This window comes from Ursus americanus, chromosome 20, assembly GCF_024610735.1.
Source record: "Ursus americanus isolate L20-20 chromosome 20, mUrsAme1.1.p, whole genome shotgun sequence".
In the NCBI taxonomy this organism is placed as follows: Eukaryota; Metazoa; Chordata; class Mammalia; order Carnivora; family Ursidae; genus Ursus; species Ursus americanus.
The window spans coordinates 7627073-7640588 of record NC_142146.1 but is presented as its reverse complement, the minus strand read 5'-3'; the positions used below and the strand labels follow the sequence as shown (position 1 = coordinate 7640588).

At 43.1% G+C, this 13516-nt stretch overlaps 1 protein-coding gene across 1 annotated transcript; it reads right to left on the bottom strand.

Moving 5' to 3' along the window:
* Positions 1–431: 431 nt before the first annotated feature.
* Positions 432–7501, bottom strand: KANTR (KANTR integral membrane protein). The gene is given in 4 exon segments (XM_087870013.1): positions 432–490; positions 493–547; positions 549–631; positions 7411–7501. Coding segments are annotated over 4 exon segments (288 nt in total).
* Positions 7502–13516: the final 6015 nt, after the last annotated feature.

The following is a 13516-nucleotide window of genomic DNA, read 5'->3' as shown; positions in this document are numbered from 1 at the left end:
TTGCCTAATTGATCTTTTTTGAAAACTACCACCACCAATTGCAGAATACACATTTTTTTTTGAGTACACATGGAACATTCACCAAGGTAGACCATATGCTAATTCATAATACAACTCTCAATAAATTTCAAGGAATTAATATCATATAGCATGTACTCTGACCACAAAGGAATTAAATTAGAAATCAATAACAAAAAGATATCTAGAAAATCCCCAAATATTTTGTAGGCAGCTAACTTCCAAATAAGCGATGGGTCAAAGAACAAAGCTTGAAGGAAATCAGAAAATGTTTTAAATGAATGAAAATGAAAATAAACAAATCAAAATTTGTGAGGTGCAACTAAAGCAGTGCTTAGAAGGAAATTTATAGTATTGCATGTTTATATTAGAAAAGGAAAAGATTAAAAATCAATAATCTAAGACTCCAACTCTTAAGAAGTTAGAAAAAAGAAGAGAAAATTAAAACCAAAGTAAGTAGAAGGCATTAAACAATAAAGATAAGAGCAAAAATCCATGAAATAGAAAACAGAGAAACAGTAAAGAAAAAACAACAAAGCTAAATTTTGGTTTTTAGAAAAGATTAATAACATTGATAAGCCCCTAGTAAGACTCATTGAGAGGAAGAAAAACACTAATTATTAGTATTAAAGAGGGGCTATCACCGCAGATTCTACAGGTAGTATGAGGAGTATCACAAAGAGGCTCAGGCCAACAAATTCAACAATGTAGAAAAATGGACCTATTCCTCGAAAGACACAAATGATCCCAACTCTGATGTTTCTCAGCCAGTGAATGGATAAACAAAGTGTGGTATATCCATACCATGAATATTACTTACTCTACAATATAAAGAACCAACTACTGATCCCCACAACCACTTAAATGGATCTCAAGTAAGTTTTGCTAAGTGAAAGAAGTCAGACTCAAAAGAAGCCATACATATATATGATTCCATTTATATGACATTCTGGAAAGACAAAATGATAGGGAGAGAGAACAAATCACTATTTTCTAGGACTTGAGTAGGGCAAGCGGTGGGGGTGAGGTGGGAGAGGTATTAAAAGGGCATAGTGAGGGAAACTTTGGGATGATGAAAGAACTCATTTCAGAACTATGGTGGTAGATATACAACTCTGTGCACTTCTCAAAACCCCAAAAAACCTATACACTACAAACACTGAATTTCACTGTATGAAATTTTTAAGATAAAAATTAAAAACCCAAAGCTCAGAGAGGTTAAGAATCTCACCCAAAGTAACACAGCCCAGACATGGTAGAGCAGCATTCGAACCCAAGGCTCTCGTGACTCTAAAGCCCACGGCACACCACCACCCATACTACACCTGGATCCTTTACTGTTGAGGCGCAGACTTTCCTTGACCTTGATTTCTCTGTGTTCTCTAACTCTGCTCCAAAATGATGTACTGATTGATACTGAAGTGTGCTCATTAAATACATATTATTTCTTGGTTGTCAGAAAAGAAATGTTTTACTTTTGTACATTCAGAGCACTGTCCTCAAATGTGAAAGTGGTACAGCTTCACACACCAGACTGGTATGGGGGAGGGGGATGTGTATGTATAGATATAGAGAGAGGGATGGGTCTGTATATATGTACACACACACAGTTTGGCTGTAGCAAGAAACAGATCTGGAGCACTTTGAAATACTTCATTACACTGTTTTAATGCACTTCATGAGAGCAGTTTAAAACATATTATGTTTTTAATATTTACTTTTGCAAAAGAACATTATACGTCTATGTAAAGTATAGTCGTAAAACAGTTGGAAAGCCGCCCATGAAAGAAAGGTCTCCGTATCTTCGTCTAAACTTAGGCTATGACTCTGTCAGGAATTTAGCCTACTTTTCTGCCTACGGCCTTTTTTTTACCTTTTTAAAAATAATTTTGGGGGGATATCTTTGTTTTTAATTTAATCCCTATTGGAGGCAGAAAGTAAGTAAACTAGAGAAAAATGAAGAGTTACATTGTCATTGCTATAGCCCCTGTTTGACAAATAGGCACAAAGAAGAGCAAAAAAATTACTCTCCTGAAGTCATATGATCTCGGTGACAGAACTGGAAAGTGACCTCAGGCCTTCTTGCTCTTTATCCCGGCCTCCCAACTGTCATAAATTTAACACTTCCTTCTCTTCTCTGAGACACACCCTGCTCAATTTTTAAAACTTCAATGTCAGCTTTAGCAGTTTTATCATTGTTTACGTGACATGTCCTGGCACTGTTTACACAGCTGATGGTAACAATTAAATGAGAAAAATCTTTTGAAGGGAAAGCCCAACAATGAGCTGAGAAAAAAATCATTTCAAGAATGAGGTCTTGGTAACAAAGACAAGGGTTGAGGGAATAAAGGTGAGAAGTGGCAAATTCCTTGCTCCTTACTAAGTAACCATTTGATAATCAGATTCTTTTTTTTTTAATGATTTTTCATTATATTATGTTAGTCACCATACAGTACATCCCCGGAAACCCCTGGTTTCCGATGTAAGGCTTGATGGTTCATTAGTTGTGTATAACACCCAGTGCACCATGCAATACGTGCCCTCCTTACTACCCATCACCGGTCCATCCCATTCCCCCACCCCCCTCCCCTCTGAGGCCCTCCGTTTGTTTCTCATAGTCCATAATCTCTCATGTTTCATTCCCCCTTCTGATTACCCCCCCTTTCTTTATCCCTTTCTTCCCCTACTGATCATCCTAGTTCTTATGTTCCATAGATGAGAGAAATCATGATAGTTGTCTTTCTCTGCTTGACTTATTTCACTTAGCATTATCTCCTCCAGTGCCGTCCATGTTGCAGCAAATGTTGAGAACTCGTTCTTTCTGATAGCTGAGTAATATTCCATTGTATATATGGACAATCAGATTCTTAAGTAAACAAATTCACTCTTGCAAACATTTGGATACTGTGTTTGTGTTGCAGGAAAAACAAAAAGAGCCCTCCCCTCGTACACAAGATATCATGTTGGTAGAGTCCTTCCATATGGAAAGGCTGGGTAGCATTAAGGAATAGGCACACAGACATTAAACTGAACTGGCTGGGTTCAAATCCCAGCTTTGCCATTTATTATTCTGTGACGGGGGAAGTTAAGTTAGCTTCTCTGTTTGTTTGGTTTTTTTTAAGATTTTATTTATTTATTTGAAAGAAAGAGAGAAAGGGAGGGAGAGCATGTGTGGGGGAAGGGGCAGAGGGTTAGGGAGAAGCAGACTCCCCACTGAGCAGGGAGCCTGATGTGAGGCTCCATCCCAGGACCCTGAAATCATGACCTGAGTCAAAGGCAGACGCTTAACCAACTGAGTCACGCAGGCGCTCCATTTCAGTTTTTTCATCTGCAAAATGAAGACACATTATTATATCTATCATAACTTTCCTGTGAGGATTAAAGAAGTAGTTGGATAATAAGTCAGTATCTTGAAGAAGAAAAAAAAAAGTTGGATTCCTTCCTCACACCTACAAAATGAAAGTATGAAAGCACTAGAAGAAAATATGGGCTGGTTTATTCTATAATCTTGGAGTGGTAAAGACCTTTCTAAGTATAACACAAACCCAGAAACCACTACAATAAACAAAGTTGAAATGATCAATCTATATAAGTGTTTTTTCTTAATTCTGCATGTCAAAAAATGCCATAATATAATGAAATGTTGTGGAGTGCCTTGCTCTGTCGTAATCACGTGGCAACATGAATGAATCTTATATAATGCTGGGCAAAAGAAGGCAAAGAAATGAATGTATACTATGTGATTTCATGCAGGCAAAACTAACCTATGGCTTCAGCAGTCAAAGAAACTATTGTCTTGGGGTGTAGGGAAGGCACTGCGACAAGGAGGGGAGATTGAGGGCAGATCCTAGGGCAGCTGAGGGTAACACTCTATCTTTGCTGTTGCTAGTGATTACATGGATATGCTTGAAATACGTGTTTCCTGATGGTGGTGGTGGGTATACAGATCTACACATATGTTAAAACTCAGAAAACTGTATACCAAAAGTAAAATTCAGTTTTACTGTATGTAAGTTTTCAAATAATAATAGTTTACCATGAAAATAATAGGCACAAAGTTTAAAAAGAGTGAGGCAGCTCTATGCATACAAATGTGGGAAGATCTCAAGATTTTTTAAGTGAGATATCAAAGTACACGACACCTTGTACAGCATGCTACCTTTAGTGCCATTAAAAATTGTATTCGTGGGGCACCTGGGTGGTTCCATCAGTTAAGCGGCTGACTTCACTTCAGGTCATGGTGTCGGGGTCCTTGGGTTGAGTCCCACATCAAGCTTCCTGCTCAGTGGGGAGTCTGCTTCTCCCTCTCCCTCTGCCCTTCCCCCTGTTCATGATCTGTCTCTTTCTCTCTCTCTCATAAATAGATAAAATCTTCGAAAAATTGTATTAGTGTATACATATGTGTTTTGTTGAGTCTCATGAAATTGCTGATTTTTTAACTCCAAAAATGGTAATTTCGTATGGTTCAGCATATGTGCGTGTATATATATTTATAAAGGCATAGATATCACAAAATACATCTCAAACGATGCATAAAAAGCCAATGACAGTGGTTATTACCAGTGAAGGAAACGAAGCAGCTAAGTATCAATGGTGGGGACATTTACTTTCACGTGCTTTTCTACCTTTTGAACTCATGCCCAAGCATGTGTTAACTATTCAAAATTGATTTTAACACGTTCAAGAAGAGGTAGTCAATGGAACATTACCTTTATAATTTTAAAGAGAAATTGTTTTCAAACTCGAATTCTTTTTGAACCAAATAATTTATTAATCATGTATGTGTCCACAAATGCTTAGGAAAAATATTGAAGGATACACACCAAACTATTAGTTGTGGGTGGGTTAATCCTGAACAGTATAATTAATCAAAATGGGAGGAGAGCAAATGTCACTTTTTACTTTGTGTGTTTCTGTATGTTTTGAATATTTAAAATGTACGTATAATACTTTTATATAACCATGTGGATGAGCCGCAGAGGCAGGCGCTGTCCCCTTCCTGCCTGCGTCTCAGAACAGGATACGACTTCAACTGACTCTCCAAAGGAAAACAGACTCCTCTCTATGCAATAGCAAAAACTGGGTATTTCAGTTCAGAATCTACAATTTCCAGGATCTAAATTTTCTAAGGAGAAAACAGATTCTGGTTTACACATTCTAGTGCAGACTATTTTACTCATTTTCTTAAACATGTCTTTTCTCCCCAAACCACCCTACCTGCGGCCCTCTGGGTGGATGTCTTCATCTCCCCAGGCATGGGTCAGCTCTGTTTGGCTCGGCTTCCTCTACCTGGGCCTCTAGCCATTTCTGCCTCATTCCTCAAGCAGAGCCTCCTCTGCCCCACCTCTCTAATCTTGCATTCCCACATTGATCACTTAACTCTGTCCTCATGGGCGGGAAAGGCCATTGTTACAGGGAAGTTGATTTTACACTTGGCAAACAGAAGAACTTCTGGTTACTAGGGACTGCCTCCTTAGGAAGAAGGAAGGGAATTGTAAACAATAAGGCTTTTTCTGTCATCAGTTTTTAAAAGATCACACTTGTAATTTAAGAAAATCAGAGCTAGGGAGCATCTCTCTATTGGCTAGATGGGGTGCTGCCCGATTCATGAATTGCTTAATAAAACCAATTAGATCTTAAAAAAAAAAAAAAGTTGGGGCCTCTAGTCTCAGCCAAAAGCTCTACTGGCCCCACCTCCAGGTCAAGCTGTGTGCTTGGCTCAGAAAAGATAAAGGAGCACTCCTTCTCAGAGAGAGCTCTCACCCTAGACCACGCCCCAAGGGGAGTGTTCAGCAGCGCCCCAAGGGGAGTGCCCAAGGACCGGCAGTTCCTGGTTTAACCTCCAGAGGAAAAGGATTGGAGAAAGCACCTTGGCTGATGAGTGTCCTTACGTGTGCAATTCCTACCTGCCCTGTACTCTCAGCCTGAGCTCTATACTTCCAGGCACAGTATAGTTGTCATCTTGATCATGGAACACTTGAAGGATGATAACATACATATATATACATATACAAACATGCAATATTCTGAGTAAATACACTATTTCTGACCTTGAGGCTTACATTTCATTACGGAATCATCTTGCAAAAATCATACTCAGTAAACTGCCATCGCTAACTGTTCCAGGAGTATGTGATTCTAGAATTCTATTCTTCCTCCATTTGAAAGGGCATTATTCAGAATGCACTGGCCTTCTACTTGAATGGTCTTTGAGAGTAAAAGACAGTCTCTCTTGTATCTTTTTCCATTATGTATGAAAGAATTGCCTGTCCTCTCAGGGCCCAGGGACAGATGCCAGGGTGAGCTGTAGCTCAGCAATGTGGGATGACTGTGAAAATATTGACACTTGACAATAGGCCCCAACCACCAACTATGACAACTCAGCAGCTGGTCCAACCCAGACCGGTTATGCATGCAGCCAAAAGAAGTTGTCCCCAACCTGTTCCCAGATGAAGAGGTTTCTGCTGGACAATTCCTCTGACCCCACCCCAAACAACTACACAACAGCACTGATTTATTTGTGACTTAAAACCAGACAGAGTCACTCGTGCAGGGAGATGGATTGTCCTCTGTAACTACCCTTTTCCCTATTCATAAAACTTTCCCACAACTCCCACAGAGTGGAAGACATTAGCTTTCAAAGGGAAGTGCTATTGGAGTGATGGTAGGTAAGAACTCATGACACAGGGGCGCCTGGGTGGCACAGCGGTTAAGCGTCTGCCTTCGGCTCAGGGCGTGATCCCGGTGTTATGGGATCGAGCCCCACATCAGGCTCCTCCTCTAGGAGACTGCTTCTTCCTCTCCCACTCCCCCTGCTTGTGTTCCCTCTCTCGCTGGCTGTCTCTATCTCTGTCGAATAAATAAATAAATTCTTTAAAAAAAAAAAAAAAGAACTCATGACACAAATATGCTGTCATTGCCTCCTGGGCCCCATTACCTGGGCCTGGACTTCAAGGTTGTCTATCGAGTCAAGTAGAATTTGCCTATTTCTTTAGGGATCATGCGTGGTTCAATTGGTTGAGTGTCCAACTCTTGATTTCAGCTCAGATCGTGGGCTTGGGGTCATGGGATCCAGCCCCACATCGAGCTCCGTGCTTGGCCAGCATCTGCTTGGAATTCTCCTTCTCTCTCTCTGCGCCTCCTCTCTCTCTCTCAAATAAATAAAGTCTTTTAAAAAAAGAAAAAAGGAATGTGCCTATTTCTCAAATGTTCTTCCTCCCCCAACCTCCATTTTCTGATACTTCCATGTATCAGTCAGTCAGAGTATCCACTCAGGAAAGCATAACCCATCTCAGGTGTGGGGAACTAGTTACATAAGTATTGGGAAAGTCAAAAAGCCAAACAAGGGATAGTGAGGCCACCGAGAGATTAGCAAAAGCAGGGAGCTCTTACCATCCCTGGGGACTGGAGGACCAAGGGCAGGAGGCGGTGTTAACAGAGTCCAGGAGCGGGACCAGAACCACGAAAGTGGTGCTGCCTCCATGGAGACACTCCTCTCCTCCCACCCTCAATCTTCCACCAGTGCTTCCCACTGGCAGCACCCAGTTGGCAAGGGAGCCTGAAAATACAGTTGTAGGGTCAGCCCCTTGCAATCTCAAGAGTGGAGAGTAGACCTGAGAACAAACTGGAAAATGACTGACTCTGAGAATGTCATTTCTGCAACTAATCAGAGCTCAAAATCCTCAAGTGGACTCTGTACTCTGATCACATAGTGCAAAATGCACAGGGCAAAGAGCCACATGCTGTCACAAAGCTGGGACCGATGACTGCCCAGTGTTTACCAAAGAGGGTCCTTGGAAAACTCGATTTAGGAAATTAGCAGTTGTGGAAGGGAGGGAGGGTGGGAAGGAATCTGGGAGAACAGGATGTTTCTGGTGGAGATGAGATAAGATCTGATTTGCATTTTTACCGGAGAATCTTGGTTGTGGTTTAGAGCACATTAATGTGCATACAGATCTCCTGGAGATTTTGTGAAACTGCAATTAGCAGGCTGGGGTGGAGCTTGAGATTCTGCATTTGTAGCAGGCTCCTAGGTGATGTTGAGGATGCTGGTTCGTTGACCACATTGAAAGCTAAGGATTTAGTCTCTTGAGTTTGTGTAAATGCTGATTGGAAAGATCCAGGAAGGAGGTGTTAATCCAGAAAAAGATAAAGGGATGCACCCTGACAGTCCCCCAGATCTATCTCTTGCTTCAAGTGTTTGGACAGGACCCAGGGACATGCCTTCTTTCAGCCTCCAACCACCTTCCAACCTCTCTTCCAGCTGTCCCATCATCTCAGCCATCCTCTGCCTCTGGGATCAGGGAACACTGTTGTGTGGTGTGTGTGTGTGTGCATGTGTGTGTGTGCGCACGCATAGTTTTTCATTGCCAACCAACTGTGAACTCCCAGATTTGTCAGAATTATTCCACCAAGGTGGAGGCCACTGTCAGCCACCTGTCAACATGCATCTGTGGCCCTCCCATCCTTATCTCTCTCTCTGGGCTTCTATTTCGACCCAATGATGTGGCTCTGGAGTAGGTGGGCCGCTTATTCCTGGAGCTGGCCAAGGAGAACCACAAGGGCAGGGTCCATGCCCTCTTCCAGGACATACAGAAGCCGTCCCAGGATATGTGGGGTAAAACCCCGGATGCCAGGGAACCTGCTATGATATGGGAGGAGAACTTGAACCAGGCCCTTTTGGATCTGCATGCCATAGGTTCTGCCCAGGCAGACCCTCATCTCTTTAACTTCCTAGAGAACCGCTTCCTAGATGAGGAGGTGAAACTCAAGAAGATAGTCAACCGCTTGACAAATCTCCGCGGGCTGGCGGGCCTCCATGCTGGGCGGGTGAGTATCCCTTCTAGAAGGCTCACCTGCAAGCACAACTGGGTGCTTTGGGAGCTCAGTGGCCCCTTTGGCATTCCCCCTGGTGTCAGGGCTTCTGCCTGAGCTTCTCCCTGCAGCTACGAAGGAGATTTTTAACCACCCTGGAGCCCTCTCCCAAGCCCTGGACCTAATGGAAACATAAAGGTTTTCTTGCAGAAAAAAAAAAAGAAGAAGACTCCTGAGGCTGGGGGAGGGAATAAGATGCTGGGCATTGATGAAGGGACTGGTTTTAGGTGGAAAGAGATCATCTGGGAAAACAGGAGGGAACAAGAGAAGATGGATGCGGAAGCAGAAGGTTTAGCATCCAATAGTTTTGCAAAATCTTTTTGTTCAACGTTAAAAAGAGCTCAGTTCATATAGGTTTTATAACTGTAGTTTCTTCCAGAACCTTTAACATACTAACATGCATTGTGAATCAATCAAAGGTTTCCTAACCATAACTGACTACGGGAACCCCTTTTCATGAATACTCAAGGAGCTCACATTCTGGAAAAGAAATCCTAGCAAAACACCGACCTGCTTAGACATTCCTAGTTATTGAATAGAGACAATAAGAACTTATCTGACAATGACTTCACAATGATATTGTGAAGATAAGTTTGAAAACTATGTTCCATAGTTAAGTTCTCAGTGTGGAGGAGATTCAAACAGCAACAGGTATAAATTCCATCAACAGTATAGTCCGGGTTGATATCCGAGAAAGTAGAGCAGACTGTGGTCCAGGAGACCTCCCAGGTTGGCATTTACTTATCGTGCTGAATTTGGCAAAACTCTCAGTCTTGCAGGCTCAGAGACTGTTTCCCCAACACACTGAGAGCAGACATCTCTGGGATGCAAGTGCGTGAGCACGAACCAGTCTCTTGAGAAAGAAACATCAACTACAATTTATTAATATATAACAATGGGGCTGTATCTGCCACATGGGCCATGATAACTTCATTCATTCATTCAAGAATATTTACGGATTGCCTGTTATATGCTGGGCCATGAAATGGACATAAGGTCTAGTCAGCACCTATCAGTGTCCTTCCTGGGAAGTGATACACAGACCTCTTTCTGCTGACATTGGTAAAGTTGGGGATTAAAAGTGTCATAAACGTCTGCCTGCAGAGAGAATAACATGAACATGCAAAGAAAAGCAGGACAAAGAGTGTCGAAAACTGGATGGAGAGAGAGTCCTACTGGCAACAAGCCCACAGTTCCATTTCATGAGACCCTAGGTTCTACCCCTTGAAACTGACAGAGCCCTGATCTGCATACCTGCTCTCTAACTTGTCTGGAACAGGACAGATTTGAAGTCATTAAGAGCAGCTGAGGTCCCCTCATGATTCATGAACCTTGACAGAGAAGATGAGAGATAAAAGCTAAGCAAGAGAGCTTTCTGAGATCAACATCTGCAAAATCTGAGAAAAGATCTTAAAGAATGGCATTTTCCTCTCTGCGGCTTACCAAAGCACGGTATCACCCCTTTACAGACAAGAAGGATAGAATTGAGCTAGTCTTTTAAACATCCAGTTGCAGAATGGATGAGTACCATCCTGTTCCTTACTTGTTGTTTCTCCTCTGCCCACAGCTGCAGCCCAGCCTCCTGCGCCCAGACCTAATCATAGCCTGATAAAGGAGGCATCTGACCAGCTCGGGCCCCATAAGCTCCGCATCAGCATGGATGATGTTACCCCACTCTGGTTGCAGAAATCCAGTTCTGATCAATGAGCTCTGGTCTCACCAACAGGATCACATCCCCAGCATCCCTAAGTGCTCTGATTATTTGGCTTTCGCCTTGCCTCTGTTCCTGAATTTCTATTCCGGTATGCCCCCTCCTACCTCATTCTGCCTCCTCTGTGCGATGTAGATTTGCTCCTCCCCTCAGGCCAGTGGCCAGCATCTAGCCACCCTCTGACCCATCTGCCTGAATTTTGCTCATCCTGAACTGCTACCTTTCTACCATGCTTATTGCAACAGTTTCAGGAGACTCAATTAATAACCTCCTACTCTCCTTTCAAGTTGTGAGCCAGCCAAAAGATAAACAGCAGGAGTTGGAGAACAAAGTTTCAGCTCTATAACTAATAAGAGTGATAGGGGGAAAAGTGATACAGAGCAACTGGTATGTTGTATGCCTCATGCACTTGCTAATAATCTTCACTCCAGAATAAAACTAACTATTCGGCAGATATGGAGTCAAAGCATTCTGCTCCAGCCCCTGTGCCCTGACAATGGTCCTAGGGCTCAGGTTGGGCAGCAGTCCCCAGGAACAACTGGCCTGGTGGAATTTCCCTAGGATCATTATTGGGTTCCCTCCAGAAGCAGATGCTGAGACAATGACTCAAGTGCAAGTAGTTCATTTAGGAGCTAAAAAAAACACAGTAAGAGGGGGAAGTGAGACAGTATGGGAAAGGCAGTCAAATAAAGGGAGCTCCGACACTGTCAAGCCAATTACCATGATGACAACTGGAGCGCAATCACGATGGGGCACTCAGAGCCAGTGTAGATTCACGCTCAATATCCTATCCAAGGGATGAGGAGCTTTGGTATTTATACACTAACTTCCATTAATCATTGGTTGAAGACTAGTGGGAAGTGGGTGTCGGATGAGGGGAGGGACAGCAATTCCTGGACACCTGCAGCCTACCACACGGGTAAGCAAAACGGGCTTCAGTGGCCAGAGAACAGCCCTCAGACAAAGTTGCGGGTGCCCACAGTTGGAAGTTGGGCTGGTGTGCACCGAGGGAATGTGAGTGAATAGAACACCACTAAGATCATGTAGTCTCTGGATTCTATCCTTGACCCAAGGAGAAGAATCTGAATAAGCAGCTCTTCTGCTTCCTGCTCAGGGATGACTATGACTTAGGCTCATGCCACCTCCTCCTGCACCCCCACCCACCACCACCACAGACCAAACCAGTGATGGAACAGGTCCTCAGGGCAGTGAAGCCCTGACATGAGCTGGACCGGCCACTCTGGCAGCAGCAGGTATTGGGAGGTCACGGAGAGTGAAATCACATACTTGTGTTATCTGAGGACTTTTCCCTAGAGAAGAATTAACTCCTGATCAAGGAGCCGAGGAAGAAGAAAAGGATGTGTCACTTTCCCTAGCAAACGGTGGAGCTGAAAGCAATGTTTCTAAAGCAGCAATAATAAAACATTTTAATAAACCATGCAAGATAAAAGACTGAATTATCTGCTCTTCTCTTTATAGAAGATGGCATTACATGGCTAACAGACACATGAAAAAATGTTCAAAATCATTAGCCATCAGGGAAATTCAAATCAAAACCACACTAAGATACCACCTTACACCAGTTAGAATGGCAAAAATAGACAAGGCAAGAAACAACAATTGTTGGAGAGGATGTGGAGAAAGGGGATCCCTCCTACATTGTTGGTGGGAATGCAAGTTGGTACAGCCACTCTGGAAAACAGTGTGGAGGTCCCTTAAAAAGTTGAAAATTGGGCTACCCTATGATCCAGCCATTGCACTACTGGGTATTTACCCCAAAGATACAGACGTAGTGAAGAGAAGGGCCATATGCACCCCAATGTTCATAGCAGCATTGTCCACAATAGCCAAAGCGTGGAAGGAACCAAGATGCCCTTCAACAGATGACTGGATTAAGAAGTTGTGGTCCATATATACAATGGAATATTACTCAGCCATCAGAAAGAACGAGTTCTCAACATTTGCAGCAACATGGACGGCACTGGAGGAGATAATGCTAAGTGAAATAAGTCAAGCAGAGAAAGACAATTATCATATGATTTCTCTCATCTATGGAACATAAGAACTAGGAAGATCGGTAGGGGAAGAAAGGGATAAAGAAAGGGGGGTAATCAGAAGGGGGAATGAAGCATGAGAGATTATGGACTATGAGAAACAAACTGAGGGCCTCAGAGGGGAGAGGGGTGGGGGAATGGGATAGACTGGTGATGCGGAGTAAGGAGGGCACGTATTGCATGGTGCACTGGGTGTTATACGCAACTAATGAATCATCGAACTTTACATAGGAAACCAGGGATGTACTGTATGGTGACTAACATAATATAATAAAAAAACATTAAAAAAAAGATGGCATTACAAAACTGGTGTGCTATGAAGAGGTAAGCAAAGACTAGACAGACAAAAAACATAGGAAAATGTGTTATAGAAGCATAGTGAGCACTTCATAACTTATATCCTCACGTTCTTTCTAGTAGGCCACAGAGGCTAGATGAGGCAGTTCTGGGAGCAGATCCATGTTCTGTGCAGAGTCATCACCCCTCTTTGACACTCGGGCACTTTTTCTAGGTCTTACTCACTGGGCCATGTGCCTCTCTCCCTTAGAGGCTGCTCTCTGAGCCTCCATTGCCCCCCCTGAAATCTGAGTATCTCGAGTTGGTACACATCTGAAACAGGGATGGATATGGACCAAAGGTGCTCCCTAGTAGTAATCCCAGGAGATGATGAATTCCCAGATTCTGGATTAGCAGGGAAGCAGTGTTGTCTAATCACTCTGCCAAAAGTATTGCATCCCAGCTCATGCCCACTTGACACCAGGGTGGTAGTCATCCTTGGTACTTCGCTTAGGTCCCTTTACGTAATGGCCAGTCTGGAGCTGCTGTGGGTGCTGCTGCTGCGGGTACTGTGACTTTCCAT